General features: G+C 46.2%; 1 protein-coding gene across 1 annotated transcript; it reads left to right on the top strand.

Annotated features, from left to right (window-relative positions):
• Positions 1 to 3,452: 3,452 nt before the first annotated feature.
• On the top strand, positions 3,453 to 4,388 carry LOC129323529 (olfactory receptor 5V1-like). The gene has a single exon (XM_054970063.1). The coding sequence runs from the start codon at positions 3,453 to 3,455 to the stop codon at positions 4,386 to 4,388; it is 936 nt and encodes a 311-aa protein (XP_054826038.1).
• Positions 4,389 to 19,502: the final 15,114 nt, after the last annotated feature.

The raw sequence follows: 19,502 nt of genomic DNA, 5'->3' as shown, positions 1-19,502 counted from the left end.
GGCCCGTAACTGAGTGTGAATGAGCTGCCATTGTAGTGTGAGATGCTAAGCCCCATTGCCATGAGACTGACCAGTGTAGCCTCAAGTCACACAACTTGGCATCTGGTCTGTCCTCACATGGTCCAGGGTTTATATTGCCCACCAGGAGCTGCGATTGGCTGGGGGCAGGAGTTGTCCAGGAACTGAGCTGGCCACAATGTTTACACCCCTTGAGATTTGAGGTACAGGAAGCATGGCACTGGGGGAGTTGCCTTTAGTGGCTATCTTGGGTGCCTAGAAGCTATATTGTGATTTTTGATGGCATAATTTTCTGCCAGTTTAGGGGGAAGTTCCCGGGCTGGGGTGTCTTAGGGAACCAACTAACTTCCACCACACGCCCCAGCCTGCCCCTTCCCACACTGATGCAGTAGGTTACACTGGAGGGGTGTCAGCAGGTGGCTGCAGTGCTCTCCACTGGTACCTCTCTGAGTTATGCCAGTATATCTCAGAGAAACACTGGTGTGGTGGCCAGTTGGCTACCTTAGTGCTCCCCCACCCTTCGCCCAAGATTGTACTGCTAATTTACCAAACAGATGATAAGCATGTCTTGCAAACTCCTTAGAGGTTCATGTCTCAAGATCTAATTTTCAGAAAAGTAATCTCAGGAGTAGCAAAGAACTTTCTTGCCTATGTTTGTATCAGTATTTTGGAGACCATCTAGCAATATATTCCACCTTTGCATAAATTCTTTGCAGTTCAAGAGATGCTACACAGGTAAGGAGATCCTTTTTATTGCGTAGCATTTTCAAGATTTTATTTTAATCTTTTCAAACCTGCTCCTCTGCTCATCGGGTACGTAATATTTGTTTTTATATACATTGAATGTATTTTGTTATTGAGATGGGGTAGAGATAATTTAAACAAACAATTAACCCAAAGATCATAAACTTCTGATTATATTAAAAGGTGGCCATGGTGACCCTGAGCAAGTTGTGATTTCTGTATCTCACCACTCCTTTTGTTAAAGAAGGATGTGTGTTTTTTCATGAAGAAGCATATAGAGTGTTTGCAAATTTGAAAGTTTATAAAGCATTTTATGCACCCCAAAACATTACATATATATGCATAATACATGGCTAGTTATAAAGCTCTGAGAAAGATTTATACCCTCAATGATTAATCTTTATTAAGGTCCAGAAGAATGTTCAAGTATGCAAAGGTTCTGTTCTCTCTAATAAATAGATTATATGTATAACTGTAACAGCTATGTATCTCTGCATTTTGTTGACATCTTTCATCACTGTTTATTTATTCTATGTTTATTGTAAAAAACAGGTTAGGCTACTTTATTAGCTGTCAATGCAGTTCTATTGACAAATTATACTTGTAGCGGCGCATATCAAATTTGGTTCCTGTGCTTAACTAGCAAGATGAAGCCAGAGGTTTGCTGTAGCAACAAGGAGAAAGAAGTCTGGTGCAGTAGCTAGAGGCAAGGCTACGGATGAATAGGTGGTGGGTAATGTAGTATCCTAATATTGTTGAGCATTAGAGACAGAAGTGGCACTCTTCCACTCAGTCCTATAATCTTAATGCACACATGTCATAAAATCAGCCTGTTAAATTCAGATGCCTAATATTTATAAAAGGTAGAGACTTTAGTGGAGTCTGAATGAGTACTGCCTGCACAAACTAGTAATTACTCTTTAATTTGATATACTTTTTGTGAAACATCATAAATTTACCTCAGACATTGTAAAAGTGAAGAGCACCATTGTATAGAAATGGACAGACTTACCTCAATTCTGAATTTAGAAAATAATAAAACTTTTGTAGACAGATGGAAAGACATATATGTTAGGCTGAATTTGACAACCAAGTATATTATATAATGAAACTTATATTAGTTATTATATTGGATGTATAATCAAGTTATATAAGAATATCACTTTGCAGTATTTTTGCACCACTCCACTGTGTAAATAATTGAAAATTCTTAATAAAAATATTTTTTTTAAAAAAAGTGAAGCTCACCATTTGCTTCCATCTGCTCTCAGCCTACAAAAAGAACTATAAATCTCAGAAGGGTTTTGGAGTGACATTTGGAACTTTCTGGACTTTACTGTTTCTGTTGAAATGTATTTCCAATGTTTACTTTTCAGAATGAAAGTCCTGGAATCTAATGTGTCAGACATCATCAGTGGGTTACAATTTGACCTCACTAAGAATTCTCTCTTTCCCATCCACACTCCCAAAAATCTACATTTTCTAAGTTTTCTAGACAGAGAGAATAGGACCTAGACCAGTATTTCTGCTATGTAGATATGTACGAAGAAAGGGAGAAGAGTAAGAACACATGAGAAAGAAAGAGATACATTTTAAAACTGGCTTTCGTGTTTAATGTAGGGAGGGATCATCATGGATCTTGAAAGGTTGAAGACTTCTGATCTATTCCATCAGTCAGTCAGAGCAAGTCAGACCAAGAACTCATGAATGCTACCCTATTGTGCAAATGGTTTTAATAATAATTATTTTGAAAAGTAATAAATAATGAAATAAATGAGAGTAGGATTGTAAAGGCTAATCACCTTCCTTTTCTCTCACTGCTGCAACCACTACCATTTCTATAATTTATAATTGACATTTTACATTTTTTTTAGTTATAGCCTCTTGTTGCTGCCATAATTAATTAACATATGTAGTAAAACATGAAGAAATATTGTTGGGATTGTTGTCATGCTGGGGCTGAAAAGAAAACATGTTTGTTACTGAGGAGGGATCCTTCATGACTCTGTGGTAGAGGAAATGTTTGGCATGCAGAAGTTTTCAGGTTCACTCCCCACCACCTCCAGTTAAAAGGATCAGGGAGTAAGTGATGTGAAAGGCCTTTGTCTGAGGCCCTGGAGAGCTACCACAAGTCGGAGTAGGCAATACTGATCTTGTTTGAGCAAATGATCTCACTGTGTAGGGCGGGTTGAAGTGTACTGTTTGCCATCATTAATAGTCAGTAGGAGAGATCCGAAGATGATATATGCACATGCAGCTGGAGGTTGCTTGAAGATTTAATGGCAGCAGTTCCCATTGCCAAGGAGACAGGCTGCTTTTAAAATCAAAGTCTGGCTTGTCTTTTCAGCATCTATAGCCAGAAACACACCACGTACTCTTCAGCGTAATTATGCCTTCCCCCCTGAATCCAGCCAATAGGTATATTGCTGAGGCAAAATTTATAAAGAATATCAATTGGACAGATATAATTTTTTGTTATTCAGATTGTCGATCTCTTTTCCTTTGCCTACTGAAAAAAAGAGGGGGGGGGACAAACCAGAATAGAGTAGCTGACCAGAGCAGGCAGCCAGCTACATTAACACAGAAGAAAGTAAAAGTCGGAGGGGAAATGCATGACTTTATTTTAATGAGTATACATTGTTTTCACTGTATTTCAGATATTCCAGTTGCTCAGCCTTGCTGGCCAGGAGATGGAGAAAGCCAACGTAACAGCCATGAAAGAATTTTACTTCATAGATCTCTCTGATCTTCTAGAAGTGCAGCTTTCCCTTTTTGTGATGATTCTGCTGATCTACTTGATCACTTTGGCAGGGAATGGTGCTATCCTCATAGCAATAGCGACAGATGTTCGCCTCCAGACTCCCATGTACTTCTTCCTCAGTAATTTATCTATACTGGATGTCCTTTGCCCAACTGTCACAGTGCCAAAGATGCTGCAGATATTCTTGTCAGAGGATAAAACCATATCATTTTCTGGCTGCATGCTTCAGCTATTCTTTCTCATTTATGTGGTGGGCACAGAAGTTTTCCTTCTAGCAGTGATGGCATATGACCGCTATGTTGCCATATGTAGCCCCTTGCATTATACAACCATCATGAGGAAAAGACTGTGTGCTCAGCTGGCTGTTGGGACCTGGATAATTGGCTTTATTAATTCTATGATTCATACTTCTCTGACCTTTACATTATCTTTTTGTGGGCCCAATAAAGTTAACCAGTATTATTGTGATATCCCTCCAGTGCGTGCCCTCTCTTGCTCTTCTACCTTCCTCGCTGAACTAGTCCTCCTTCTTGTGGGTGGTATTTTAGGAGGTAGTGCTTTTCTCATCACCCTGATCTCCTACATCTATATAATTTCTACGATTCTGTACATGTCTTCTACTGAAGGCAAGCGTAAAGCTTTCTCTACTTGTGGTTCCCACTTGGCTGTAGTTTGCCTGTTTTATGGGACCACCATTGCCACCTATGTTCGTCCAACATCCACCTATTCACCCAAGCAAGACAGGATTGTTTCCATGTTGTATGGAGTAATCACTCCCATGATAAACCCAATGATATACAGCCTGAGAAATCAGGATGTTAAAAGGGCTTTGACAAAAGCACTTGACCTGAATGTCTTTTCTTAAAGGTATCATATTAAATTAAATTCTCCCAACTCTTGCCTATGATCTGAATACAGGAGGGAAGAATACTGTAAGCCATATTTTGTCTCCACTGTAGAGAAGAGTGGGATGTAAAAGAAGTAAATCATTTTTTTAAAAATCAATTCTCGCTTAGGTGTGATAATTTATATGTATGTCTTTGTAAAGGCAAGGTAAGTGGAACTTAAGCCAGCCCCAGCTACTAAAATTAAGGGAAATTGTGTGCAAAGGAAGGAGTTGTTTTATATTCAGGAAGTAGACATCTGTTTTGATTCACTATTAAGGTCAGTTCACAATGGACACTGCAATGTGTCAACTAGATATGGGCATGAACAACTTTACGAACAGAAAAAACCCGCGCACGGGCCGTTCATGAGGTGCCATTCCAGACAAACAGGTGGTCGTTGCAAGCCTCGTTTGTTGCGTTCGTCCACTCTTTGTGAACCAGACACTCAGGCGCCTTCAATCAATTGCCTTGGCAACGGAGGGAGGGACTGCTTGAACACTGTCTGCACTCCCTCTGTCACCCTGGATACCCCAATCAAAGCCCAACTTAGCTTGATGGGCATGTCTTCCTTCCAAGGTTGAAGCTGCAAATTGGTTACAATTGGTAATATGGGAGCAGACACTGGGGGGGGGAGGGAGGGGGGGTGTTCTGTGGCCATGGGAACTCCAATCTCATCCCTGCAAACCTTGTTAGGCAGTTCTGACTGCCAACCACAGACCTCCTGCTTTTCTCTATGAGACCTCTGGTTATAAAAGGGCATTGTGCTCCCAGTTCTGGCTTTCATTTTCAGCAAGCAGTGGAGTGGGACAGAGCTGTTGCTAGCCTTTTGGGAGAGACAGGGAGAGTGTATTGGAGCTGGGTTTTTTTTATGTGTGGTTAGATAGGTATCTATCTCTCCGCTGGTTCCAGGGCTGCTGCCAGGCTATGGGGCCAAGCTCTGTGGACACCATGGCTGAGGGCTCACTTTGATTATTGTTATTATTATTGTCAGTGCCTGATCTGGTGGTCACACTTCTGGGTGTGCTGGGATAGGGCTCTAGCCTCAGCCTCCAGTTCCAGGGCACCTTGGCTGAGGGCTCACTCTGACTATTATTATTATTAGTATCAGTGCCTGATCTAGTCAGGCTTTTAGGTGTGCTGGGCTAGGGCTCTAGCCTCAGCCTCTGGTTCAAGGGCTGCTGCCCAGCCCTGGGGCCAAGCTCTTTGGTGGGCACCTGTGCTGAGGGCTCACAGTGTTCTTTCCTTTTCTGTCCTCCTTAATTCTAGTTTAGTTGCACAATGAGTCTTCATGTTGTGGTGGCCACAGATGGTCGTGGGGGGAAGTGCAAAGGTAGTCCTCCTGGTTTCCTCGTGGCAAGCAGTACTGGGTGTGGCTCGGGGGCAGTAGAGAGTACTCCCGCTTCCCCAGATTCACCTGTGGGGGCTGTGGAGGTCTTTCCGCTGGTGGGGGAGGATCTCTCTCAATATTTTGAGGAGGAGTTGGGTGAGGCATCCCTGGAGGAATGGTTTGTGTTTTATGAAACATCCCTCCCGTCCCCATTCCAAACTCTTGGTGGTGTTCCTGCTTGCAGTCCACCCCTCACTCCATCATCCATGGCCAGCTCCGCAGCGCAGCCTGTAACCATTCGTACTCCTTCCCCAGGCACAGTTAGTGGTCCATGTTTAAACACCTCCATATGGAGGCACTTTTGGACCCTTCCTAATGAACCCCCTTGTGGTGCAGTGTCGTGCCTGTGATGTCCTGGTGCTCAGGGGCAGTAACCCGAAGCACCTGTCATTGACAGTCCTGACTAGGCACGTGAAGAGGCACCAGGTCTTCTGACCAGGGATCAGTGGGATGGTCACAGAATCCACCCCAAGCAAGAGTCCTTGCCCTGAGGATGAGGCTGGTGGAAGCGATGTGCTCAGGCAGGCCGCGCTCTTGGAGGTTGTCCCCTTGGGTTCTGAGATAGCACCGCTTAAAATGGTGTGGTTGAGGGCTCAGGAATCAGGCCTTCGTATCTTGGCAGAGACGATTGCCCTACATGGTGTGCCACTATACATCGTGGAGGGTGTGGGCTTCCACAGGCTACTTAAGCATCTTGCCCCTTGGTTCTCCATGCCATTGCCGTGCACCCTTGCCTGTCGAGTCCAGGGGGTATCTCGAATGAGGGGTGGCATGTTTGGGTCAGGTGGGAGCAGCATGGTAAGACAGGCCACCCCTGCAGAGTAGGGCCACCCCTGATGGCTCTCATAGGTTTGGATCTTCTCAATCCTTCCTGTTCCACTGGGTAACCCTTTGTCCTCCTCTCCTTGAGAAGTTCCATGTCACTCTTTCTACCTCTCCCTCTCCAGATGGAACCACTCCAACCGTTCCCTATGACCTCTCCATTGCAACCCCTGTGCCCTCTGAGCAGGGGGGAATGGGTCCCTCAACTCTGTCCTTTCCGCAAAGGCAGGAAGGTGGGTGCTGTCGGGGGCTGCCACTTTGGGCCACGAGAAACAGCTCAACTGCTGTTGCACATGAGGTTAAACATCACGGTGCCCCATATCCAAGGCACCTGCTGTCCTCTCCGAGCAGTGGGGAATGGGTCCCACAACTCCGTCCCTTCTGCAAAGGCAGGAAGGTGGCCGATGTCAGCTGCTGCTGCTGCTGCAGCCCATTTCTTCCTCTCCCTCTCTGGCCCGTCCCAGTGACCTCTCCTGTCCCATCCATCCCCTCCTTTCTGCGAAGGCAGAAAGATGGGTGATGCTGGCAGCAGCCTCCTTTGGGCATTTGTGTAACAGCTCAGGAGCTGTTGCACATGTAGTTGAGCCACATGGTGCCCCTATCCATTGCAACCACTGAGCTCTCTGAGCAGGGAGGAATGAGCCCCTCGACTTCTGTCCTTTCTGCAAAGGCAGGAAAGGCTCTCAGTAGTGAGTAGTGCCTGCTCAGGTTAGGTGCCTGAGTGGTGGGCAACCACAGTAGCCTCCCTCAGTTCTCAGGACTACTTCCACTCTGACCATTCCTAGCGACTTCTCCTGTCCTTTCTTTCCCATCATTTCCATGAAGGCAGGAAGCTGGTTCATGTATGCACATTTCATCACTCACATGGTCCCCATTTCTCCTTCTACAACCCTTTGGAGATCTCTGCTGTCAGGCCCATCCCATCCTTTCCACGAAGGCAGGAAGGTGTCTGGTGTCTGCTAGTGCTGCCAAAACTGTTATCAGTAGTGCCCATACCGCCTGCTCAGGTGAGGTGTCTCAGAGTGGTGTAGAACTGCTCTGCCTCCCCTCAGTTGGTCCCTCTTTCTACCTCTTCCTCTGTGGAACCACTCTGACCCTTCCAAATGACCTCTCCTGTCCTGCCCATCCCCTCCTTTCTGCGAAGGCAGGATGGTGGGTCATGTCAGCTGCCGCTTCACGAGGGACTACCACGTTACTGCTGCCTCCTTGGTCACGAGGGACATCTTGGCTGAGATTGCACATATAATTGTACAGTATAGTGGTACAGCATGGTTGCACAGTATGGTGGCTCCCCTGTCAATGGGAGTGACTTGACCCTTTTGAGCTGGGGGGTAATGTGTCCTGCAACTTCCATCCTTTCCGCAAAGGCAGGAAGGTGGGCAATGGCAGCTTCTGCCGCTGCCCTGTTTCTTCCTCTCCCTCTCTGGAAACACTCCTACCACTCCCAACTACCTCTCCTGTGCCGTCCATCCCATCCTTTCCACTCATGCAGGAAGGTGGGTGATGTTAGCTACCGCCACAGAGTACCTCTGCGGGTTCCGTGGATGAGGATTCACAATGCTTGGGAGCTTTCCAGTTCCCGGTCCATACCTCTCCCTCTCAGGTACTGCCACGACCCTTCCCAATGACTTGTCCCGCTCTATCCCTTACTTTCCACAAAGGCAGGAAGGTGGTTGATGTCAGCAGCCGCTGTTGGATTGGGGTCCACTCGTTCCTGTCAACGGGTCTTCTGGGTCTGGCTCCTTACTGCGGCTGGAACCCCTTGGTCCCCCTATCCTTGATCACTGCATCTTCCCTCTTTCCTCCTCTCCCTCTCAGGAAGTGCCACAACCCTTCCCAATGACTTGTCCCACCTTGTCCCCTCCTTTCTGCGGAGGCAGCAAGATGGTTGGTGTCTGCTGCCACTGCTTCTTAGCAACAGGTCCAGCTCAGCTGCTGTTGTGCAGATGGTAGCACAACACAGTGCCCCCTGTCCATGGCACTGGCTCTCCCCCTCTGACCAGGGGGAATGGGTCCTGCCATGACTCACATCCTTTCTGTGAAGGCAGGAAGGTGGTTTACATCCACAGATGATGGGTTCTGGCACCAGGGGCAGCTCAGGAACTGTGGCACATGCAGTTGTTCTGCACAGTGGCCCCAATCAATGGCACCTGCTGTTCCCGCAAAGGAAGTGGGAATGGGTCCCACAATGCCATCCTTTCTGCGGCCACCGGCATAAACCATGCTCCTCCCCATACTGGGAATACCAGCTCGCTCCTCTTTGGCCTGGTGGGCGGGCACATGGGGGGTTCCGCCGGCGAGCGGCCAGACCCCCTGCCCCCTGAGGGGAGGTGGCTCGTCACCGCCTCCTCATGCCCGCCAGGCGCGGCAGCCGTCGGTAGTGCCCACCGTTCCTACATTGGCTGGGAATACCAGCGCGCTCCTCTTTGGCCTGGCAGGTGGGCAAATGGGGGGGGGGGTGTCGCTGGCGAGTGGCCAGACCCCCCACCCCCGAGGGGCGGTGGCTCATTGCCACCTCTGTGTGCCCGCCAGGCCCAGCGGCCGCCATCAACACCCACCTTCTGTACACTGGGCCAACATCAACTGGTTGGCTTTAATTGTATCGAGTGGGAGTTTCCTGGGGGCCTTGGATTGGAGAGGGTATAACTCCAAGATCCCTTTTGCAATCTTGTCCAAACTTGGGTGATGGCTGTAGGAGAGCCTGCAAAAGACTCCTTGGGAATATGGGCTCTGTAAGTGCAATGGGTGCCGTTCCACGCCCCACAAACTATGAACCGTTTCGGCAATGGAAAATGTTCATTTCGGATCATGACCTTGGGATCCACTGAACCACGAACCGTGAAATCGTTAATTTTTTTTGGTTCGTGCCCATGTCTACTGATAAGTCCCTCCTCTTGGAACCATGTTAAATTACCTTAAAATCATAGAATCATTGGATTGGGAAGGACCTCTATGGTTTTCTAGTCCAACCTCCTGCACAATGCAGGAAATTCACAAATACCTCCCCCCCACAGTGACCCTTACTCCATGCCCAGAAGATGGAAAAACACTGTCAGTATCCCTAAGCAAACTGGCCTGGGGAAAATTATTACTTGACCCCAAGGTGGCTATCAGTCTTACCCTGAGCGTGTAAGAAGGGGCTGTAAGAAGTAAGCACTGATGTAACCCTTCCTGCCCTCCCTCTTATTATCTGCCAAGGTTCACAGATTTAGCAGTGCTGTCAGATGGCCATCTAGGCTCTTTAAAAACCTCTAAAGAAGGAGAGCCCACCACCTCCTGAGGAAACTTTACCACATAAATATTGGGGTGAAGCTGTGATGACTGCAACATATTTGCAGAATAGACTGCCAACAAAGACTCCTAATAAGACAGCATTTGAATTTTGGTTTGGAAGAGTGCCAAATATAAATCACATTAGAATGTTTGGGTCAAAAGTTTTTGCATATGTTCCAGTGCAAAAGTACTCCAAACAATAGAACTGAATTGGGAGTACTGGTTGTATATGAAAAAGGATGTAAAGATTATAGAATTCTTAACAAAGAAACAGGGGAAGTAAAAGTAAGAAGAGTAGTATAGTTTAAAGAAGAAGAGCAGTCTTGTATGTATGTTCCTAATCAGAAAAATATTAAAGAGGAACAGATCAATGTTAATTGGCTAACTGAAGAGGATGAAGTAAAAATATTCTTAGAAGAAGAGAAAATAGAAATCAAAAATTCATGTACAGGGAATTCACAAACAGAGACTGAGAAAGAAACTGAATGTGATAATTTGGAGGAACAAGCAGAATCTTCTATTAGATGTTCATCTAGAATCAATAAAGGAGTGCCAGCAGAATGGCTATCATACACAGAAAAGGCAGTATAGAATAGAGAACCAGCAATGTGGAAAGAAATAGACAAATTACCTGCGGAAGATGAAGCCAAATGGTTGACAACAGCCAAGGAACAAATTGAAGCACTGAATAAAAATAATACTTGGACACTTAGTAAGTTGCCAAAAGATAAAAAGGCTATTGGTTGTAAGTGGGTGTTTAAGAATAAGTTAGATCAGGATGGTAATGAACATAGATATAAGATGTCATGCAATAAAAGACTTGTGTAGGAAAGGGTTTATTGAAATGGAGAATTCCCCAACATTACAAATGATTGCTGATGTCTTAACATAGCCTCTAAGTAAAGACAGTTTTGAGATGCTGCATGATAAATTAAGTTTGGTCAATTCAAATGAGGCCACAGCGAGAAGGGGATTGTTGGAGTAAGACGCTGTGGCCTAATTTGAATTGAGAGTGTAAAGAGTTCTTGCAGGTGGAGAAGGGGCTTGATACATTGCATAGTGTCTGTTTATCTGTTGCTGTGTGGAATTGGTCCCTCCTTGCAGGGAATGAAGATTCCTTGTGTGTCAGTTGAGATGCCTGTTTGTCTGCAACTCTCTCTCCTGTGTATAAGTCATGAAATACGTTCCTCTCTCTGTTTGTTCTTTATTTTACTGTATATAGTTATTAAATGAAGTTTCTATTTATCTTCTTACATGATTTTACTTCACACTGGATTCTTCTGTTGACTCTGCTGTACGGTGGTATATCTTGCACTTGGGGAGTGAAGGGATATTGCCCCACCATAAGGGTTGTCAGGGATATTTAATTATATTTCCCCCCCTCTCACAAGCTCAGAATCATCAGGCCTGTAAGTCCAAAATGAAAATATTGATATGGTTAGGCCACTCATCTAGCCGGCAGGGGAACAGGCATGAGAACGGGCCTCCCAAGGTGTGCTTCTGACAAAGCTCAACAAAGTCACTCTCGAGAGTGACGTCATTGTAAAGGCCCCGAGAGTGCTCCCAGGCTTTGCAATAAGCTAGGAGCCAAGCTACAAGTGACGCCTTACACAGGTTGGACACTTGTCAGCTTCCCTCAAGTTTTGATGGGAAATGTAGGCATCCTGGTTTTACAGCTTGGCTCTCTATTACAGCTGCAAGACCAGGATGCCTACATTTCCCATCAAAACTTGAGGGAAGCTGACAAGTGTCCAACCTGTGTTAGGCGTCACTTGTAGCTTGGCTCTGATTTGGCCCATTTGGGAGCCCAAATTGGCTTGGGACAAAGAGCAGGAGCACTTCCAGGCCCTGCACAATTTTATCACGCCTGGAAGTGACATCATTGCTCTGTGCCAAGAGTGCTGCAGGGGTGGTGTGGCAGGCCCTGGAGTGCTCTTGCACTACACAGAGGCCAATTTAGGCCTATTTGAGGCCAAATCAGGCCCATTTCAGGCTGAATCAGGCCCATTTTGGGCCAAAATCAACTCACTGTGCAGCTTGGGAGTGCTGCAGGGATGGTGCAATGGGCCATAGAGTGCTCCTGTACTCCTCAGTGGGCCAATTTAGGCCTGTTTGGGGCTGAAACAGGCCCAACTCAGGCTGAATTGGGCCTGTTTCTGGAAGAAATCGGCCTACTGTGGAGCTCAGGAGTGACACTGGGTCAGCGCGATGGCCCCTGGAGTGCTTCTGAGGTCTACAGAGGACTTATTTTGGGTTAAAATTTCTCGACCAGAGGCGAGTTCCCCCGCCTTTCCCCCCACTGGCCAGGTAAGTGAGGGCGGGGGTGGAGAGTGGGAGCAGAGGATCCTCTGGCTCCAGTCAGGAACTGGAACCCCTATGACCAGTACATTCCAAATCATGAACATCTGGGCCATAAATATTGCCCTGAAATCTCCTATATTTTGCAGCAGTTTTTCCAGCTACTGTCCCTGTGTGGCACAGGTTCCTTGGAGACCAGAGCTGGTCTTTGAGCCAAGCTACAAGTGATGCCTGACACGAGGAGGACACGTGTCAGTTTCCTGAAAGTTTTGAGGGGAATTGTAGGTGTCTTGTCTGACAACTGTTGCCAGCTCAGCTCCTTCCAAGCCACTGGGAGCTGGATTCACATAGATAACACCATAAAACCCGGGCGGGCTGTGGCGCGGATGAAGCAGGCACGGAGTGGGCGAGATGTGGGAAGCTTCTGGCCCTGCTTGCTGCCACACAGGAAGCTTCCTGAACTGCCCTGCACCTCACTCGCCCCGTATCTGCTTTGCCCCCACCACAGTCTGCCCAACCTTTGTAGGCCCTGCCTGCTGCTGCCTCATTGTCCAGAGGAAGCTTCTGCAGCTCCCCTCCCACCCTGTCTTGGTCTGGAGAGCCACACGGGATCCAGCAGGAGGCAGGGAGCTCTCAACGGCCAGCTGCAGGAAAAAATGGTTGGGCCAGAAGGGGTGTGCCGCTGCCGCTGGAGCTCTCCCTACTGTCCCAGCTGCCAGCAGCTTTGCGAGCTGGCAGTGAAACAGGGTAAGGGAGCTTGGAGTGGTTGCAACTGTCAGGGGCTCCCTTGGGCCGGTACAAGGTGAGCTCCCTGCACCCCGCCATGGCTGCCCCGGGTTGTAATTATCATGTGTAGTAAATACTAGCAATTTCTGCAGGCGCTGTGCTTCCAATTCTGCAAGCTGGATGGGTTTTATGGTGTTGTCTATATGAATTCCTTGGCAAAGAGCAGTCCCCAGTGGATGAGAAGGAGCTGAGCTGTCAGTGACAGTCAGACAAGATGCCTACACTTCCTGTCAAAACTTTTGGGAAACTGACACGTGTCCTCCTTGTGTCAGTTTGTCGCTCCTGGAAGTGACATCATTGCGCTGTGCTAGGCTTTCCACCAGTCTTCTTAATCTCATAATTCTCAAGCACAGCGCTCCCCTCCCTTGGAGAGAGTGGCCACCAGGGCTATCAAGAGTGATAGTATGAATAACACCACCCAAGGGGCCACTAGAGCCCCCACACAAAAGAGTAGGAAAGTGGCTGGGGCTGTGGGAATTGCGACCCAAAGGCCCTTTCACCCCCTCCTGGACTGAGGTTATGAACCCAACTGCATAGCTGCCTTTTGGATCTTAGAAGCTTTTCTGCAAAGCTTCCGTGTTCCATTAGATAGGCCTCCTGTGCCAGACCAGTGCTACTAACTTGGAACTTGAATGGGGCCTGCCTCATGTGGTTGTGGCCATGCTGCTTCAGGAGCATGTGGAAGGTAGGGTGGCTGGCCCCTTTGAGCTGCCTATCCCTGCCTGCCCTCTGGGTTTTTCCACTGGGCATCATGCTGAAGAAGGTCCACAGTAAACTCCAGCTAATCTATCACCTCTCATATTCCCACAGCTCATCTGTCAGCTAGGCCATCCCACCAGGGCTGTGCCTAGCACAGTATGCCTTTCTCAATTACACGGTCAATCTGGTGCACTCTTGGGGACTGGGTGCCCTCATGGGCAAGGGTGACATACAATCTGCTGTAATGTGCTTTCTGGTGCATCGGGCCGATCATTGTCTGGTCGTTTTAAGATTGACAGTCACTGGTACATGGACAGAACCATTGTCATGTCTGTGTACAGCCATGCCATAATTGTTTGGTTGTTATGTTACTGATGCCACAGTACATTGAAGTTACAATGCTTTAATGCTAACATGATGTATTCTCTCCTTAGCCATGTTCTTTCCATATTATAATCGTTACTTTTCCAGACCCAGGATGGGCCTCTCATCTTATCTCACAGAACTATGCATCTCCGAGCTGGAAATGACCTTGAATCTCCAGATGCCAGCTTTTGCTACTTTGCCCAGACGCTGGGAACCTATTATTGTGTACTCACTATTTAGCCATAACTATAAAGGGTTCTCACACTATCAGTGTAGACTTACATGCCAAAACCTTAACAGTTGCCGGAGCATGGGAAAATCAAGTATTACATAGACTTTTTGTTTTGCCTTGTCACTTCTACCAAGCTCCATGATAGAGTTCAGACCTGAAATGTAAAGATCCCAATAAAAGCTTTTCTTCCGGAATCAATGTGTGTCCCCTGGAGACGGGCTGAGGGATCTACCTGGCAGTGTCTGACAGCCATGCACCATCACCCTCTTCCTTTTAGACTCTTCTAGACCTTTCTGTACTAGGTGGCCAAGGATCACTGTGGCTCTTCCTACGATGGGCACAAGTTGGATGATTTTTTGTTTTTCAAGGAAGCCTTCTGTTCATTACCTATTGGATTTCAAGTTCAATGGGTGTTGGCACTTGGAAAGGCTATTCCTCTAGGGTGTACTGTCATATGCATAGCCTTCAAGACTTTCAGCAGTTTTCTGGAAGGGGCTGCCAAGGATCTCAGTGTAGTCCTCATATTACACATTCTCTTGATGGTTTCTTGTTTGCTGGGCCAGCTGGGTACTCAGCATGAGCTCTTTTCAGGCCTCCCTGGCTGGCCTCACAGTTGTCTGTGTCATAGGCACCTGAGAGGATTGAGAGGTCATCACCATGTCCAGAATAATTGGAGATGTTGATTGAATCAGTGGCCTGCACCTCTTGCCTGCTTCCTGGCATTCTAGCACGCTTGCAAGGCTTGTTTGAGGGCACCCTTGAGAGCGAGATATGAACCTTGTAGGAGATCCAGTCTCTGGTACGGTGCTCGTATTTTGCATGCTAAATGGTAGCCCCCAGGAGGGCCTTCTGCTCTGGGTGGGCAAGGGTGACCCTGGCGTCAAAAAGGCACCTCCTTCTAGCTATTGCTCTTGATCAGGAGGCTGCATTCCGGGGGCACTTCGATGCTGTGGGATGGGTTAGGGTACAGTGTATACCTCAACGGGAGGCTGTGAGCTCACCAGTGACCTGCCTCTTGGCTGGAGGCAAATATACAATTACGAGAAGGAACCACCCTGCTGTGCTAAAGAACCTTTTCCATATTGCACTTAAATGAACTTAAAGCAATTAATCAATTAACCAACAACATATATAGGAATTTTTAATATTTTTTAAATAATCAATAATAAAGTGTAACATGCTCTAAATGCTGATGTGTCTTTCCCAGACATGGCCATCTGGGAAAGAATCATGCTGTGTGACTATAGCCTGATGGAAAGTTTTAATAATATTTGCCCTTGAGAAAGCTCTTCAGAGCAAAACAATAATCATTGGTGGCAAGGATTTCATCATTGGGCGGGACTGTGGTGGGTGTTCACGTCTCCCAATTGTACCTGTTGGCAGAGAAGCATGCATTATTGAGCTGTCAGTCTAGAAAATGATACTAACTGTGGATGTATACAGTCTTGTGAAGATTAATTTCGTATAGTACATTGCTACTATTTAAAGAAGTCTAGATACAATACTCCAAGCAGCATATTGAGAAGAAGTCTCCTGCAACGTCTACGTGGGAAGCTTTTCCCATAAGGGACATTTTATGGCCAAGTTGGACAATTAACAATACTCTTAATTTTTGTACACTGATGGAATCAGGTTGTTGAATGTGATATTGTTATTTATATAGTTGGATTTATAGGAGGACACATCAGTACTTAGAGCACATTGCACTTTATTATTTATTACTTAAAAAATATAAACATTTCCTATATTTGTGGTTGATTAATTGCTTAACTGTTTTAAATAAGTTCATTTAAGTGCAATATGGAAAAGGTTCTTTTGCCCGGCAGGGTGGTTACCTTTGGTAATTATAATTCTGTTTGCAGGGCTGCCTCTCTCTTGCCTTTGGAGGCAGATATAAGCAGGAACTTGTGGTTCCTGGAGTTCTTCTCCATACTGGTCACAGTCATCATCTGGTGGGGACCTGTTCTGAACTACAAAGATATATTCTTGTGCAACAACCAGCAGTACAAATAATTACTGGCACTCACTGTGCTCCAAGTGAGTACCATGCCTTGTGTGTAAATTCGCCCTAGTCTATTTGTGTGCTTACATTTCCTTCTCAGTTTGCTATGTTGCAAGTGCGGGTCAGTGCAGGAAAATACATCATGGGTGCTTTATGACTCTTTAGGAGGGGAGATTTAGGGCCGTGGAACCTGATCTGAGAAGCTACCTGGTCCCTGCCCTGCAGGAGTAGTGGTAACTTGGGAGCAATACATCATGAAGGGAGTATGGAACTCAGTGGCCCCACCTCCAGGCTCACTTATGCTGCTGTCATCTCATTTCTGAAGTTTTCCAACATGTTGGGGATGTGCAATGTCTTGCCAACATCAGAAGTATCATCTTGCAATACTATGTCCCTCCACCTGATGTCCATTTCTTGTTTCTACTGACTTGACCAGCAGCTTTGTGGCCATATGGGCCACAGCAGGTCAGACACACATGGCATAGAGATACACAGTTCCCCCATCACATGGTCCGCCCTTCAAGGACTCCTGCACTGGCTTCCAGGCATATGGCAATGCCAATACAAAGCCTGTACTTTTCAGGGTGGCCTTCATAAGAACATAAGAGAAGCCATGTTGGATCAGGTCAATGGCCCATTCAGTCCAACACTCTGTGTCACACAGCAGCCAAAAAACCAGGTGTCATCAGGAGGTCTGCCAGTGGGGAAGGGACACTAGAAGCCCTCCCACTGATTGCCCCCCCCAAACACCAAGAATACAGAGCATCACTGCCCTAGACAGAGAGTTCCATCTATACCTTGTGGCTGATAGCCACTGATGGACCTCTGCTCCATATGTTTATCCAATCCCCTCTTGAAGCTGTCTATGCTTGAAGCTGCCACCACCTCCTGTGGCAGTGAATTCCATGTGTTAATCACTCATGCATGCCAACTGCAGAGCTTTAGAATGGGGGAACTGGGGGCAGCTTCTGCTGGAGACTGCTTTGGTTGAGTGTTGGGGAAGGTTCTCTGTGCTTGCATTTGGCAGTCCAAGAGGAAGCAGGATGACTGGGTGTGATGGTGAGCTGACATGGGGCGGCACAGGGGGTGCCCTGCCCAATTCAGGCAGTAGGGGATTTCCTGTCAGTGACCATGTGGTCTGGGCCACTTGCTGGGGCATGTTGAAAGATCTTGTTCACCAGGTTCCAGTTCACCACTGTCTGGGGGGCTGAGCTGTCCACTACTAGCCTTCCCTCTGAAGAATATGGATCTCATTCAAGCATTCCATTGTTGTGGAAGCTGGGTCACTCTTAGTCTGCATCCAACTTAATGAGCATTGGGCTCCTGGGGTTTACAAAGGCACATCTGTAGCCAATGATGCTCTGATGTGTCTGTGTTCTAGGAAAGGATGGTCTAGAGTGTGGGCTGTTTTGGAGTGCTGCAGGCAGAATGTGAACAGTGTTGGAAAGCTGTGGGCAGCAACTGAGGACTGGAATGGTGGAGGGAATGCTCGTTATGAGCTTTTGGCTTAGGCAGACCAGGCCTCATTGCCCAGGGTTGTTTGCATACTGGTTGCCCCTCAGAGAGCAGGAAAGAATTTTTCTTTGCATGGCCAGATTGGCTGCAGGTCTGGTTTTTTTCTGCCTTCATCTTGAAACAGAGAGGGGATTGCCTAGGCAGGGAGGGGAATTTGGGCCTTCAACTTGGCTGAAGCTGTCAGCACATTGGCGGGAGTTGGGTGGCATGCTCACCTCTTGTGGCAGTTTCGGGGCATAGAGCCAGATCCACTGGGGATGAGTTTTGCTAGCTGGGTGGCTAGCTCCCCATTTTTAACCGAGTATCCTTTAAGGATCTGGGGGAAGCCAAAGTGTATGCAACTGGGATGGCCATTGCAAGCTTCACCTTGGGTGACAGGAATTGCCAGGTCACGCATGGACAGGTACTACATGTCCTGCTATCCCATAGTATCCAGAAGGCAGACTGTGGAATGCATGCTATCGAGTGGTGTGGGGCCATTTGATGCAGTGGGTTCATTCTCTTATGCTGGGCCAATGCTCTGATGGCTGTAAACAATAAAGTTGTGACCTATTTCCATCCAACAATGGTCTGTGGTGTATTCCTTGCTTGAGGGCACCAGACTCACACATAGTCTATACAGATGCAATGCAAGATAGAATTTAAAAAAGAGGATATACACCTGGAATTGAAAAAGCTAGCAGCAGTTAATTCCTGTAAAAATCAATGAAAAAAGTCCGTCTTACTTAATTCTCTTGAGTTTAAAAGGAATTAGGTACGGTTTAAATTTCTCTGGATCAGGGCTACTCTATTCAAAACACTTTTTGATCAAATGAGTTTCTGAATTATGTCAGTGAGCGCAAGATGCCTAAGAGATCCTTATCCCAAGATACTTTTTTTCTCTTGATGTTATTTCTCCACTGGCAATAAGCAGACTTTGCATTTTGGTCTCATGAGATGGACAATATTTTATTTTTTTTACTCCAGAATACTCATATGAGTCTTTTTCTTGACTCTTTTTACATTCTTCAAAGAATTGCTGCTGTGTCAGTCCAACCTACAAGAGTAACCAAAGGTAAGTGACGGTTACTGTTTAGTGTATCAGCCTTGAGAAGTCCAACCTTTGCTTATTTAGTCATGTATTTATTTTGTGAACAAACAGTCGGAGATCTGAATACGCATGCAAATTTTGCCATGAACTCTGTGGAATTCTTGCAAGTTGCTATTTCACAATATTTGTAAAATGAGAATTTCTGTGGAAATGAATAGATGTACTCTAGTTTTGTGGTAGATATAGAAGACATAGCATCTTTGCAAAGTATTAGAATTTATTACCTCATTTAAAATCCATTTAACTTTAATTCTTAGAATGGCAGGTATTAAAGTAAAATGTCTTATACTAATATTGTAGAATAATCTTTGTAATTTTGTTATAGGCTAACATATACATTCAGTGTTGGAAAACATGGACAGAAACATTACTTTTACATGAGCATTTGAATTTTCCCAGGAATTCATATTTTCCTTTCTTAGAATTTCTTATCTAATGAAATATGGCTTGAGTCTAAGCCTTCAATGCTAGAGATAAAATTAATGTTGAAAAGATTAAATAAGTATTTACCTTATTACTATTTTCAGAAATAATAGCTTGATTTTGATTTATAGTGAGGGCACACAACCATTCTGCTGTTATTGCTGCTTTCTAATATTCGAAGCAATCAAAACATATATCT

This window comes from Eublepharis macularius, chromosome 2 (genome assembly GCF_028583425.1).
Source record: "Eublepharis macularius isolate TG4126 chromosome 2, MPM_Emac_v1.0, whole genome shotgun sequence".
Taxonomy (NCBI): Eukaryota; Metazoa; Chordata; class Lepidosauria; order Squamata; family Eublepharidae; genus Eublepharis; species Eublepharis macularius.
The sequence above is the reverse complement of the archived record's forward strand: the minus strand, read 5'-3'. Positions and strand labels throughout refer to the sequence as shown.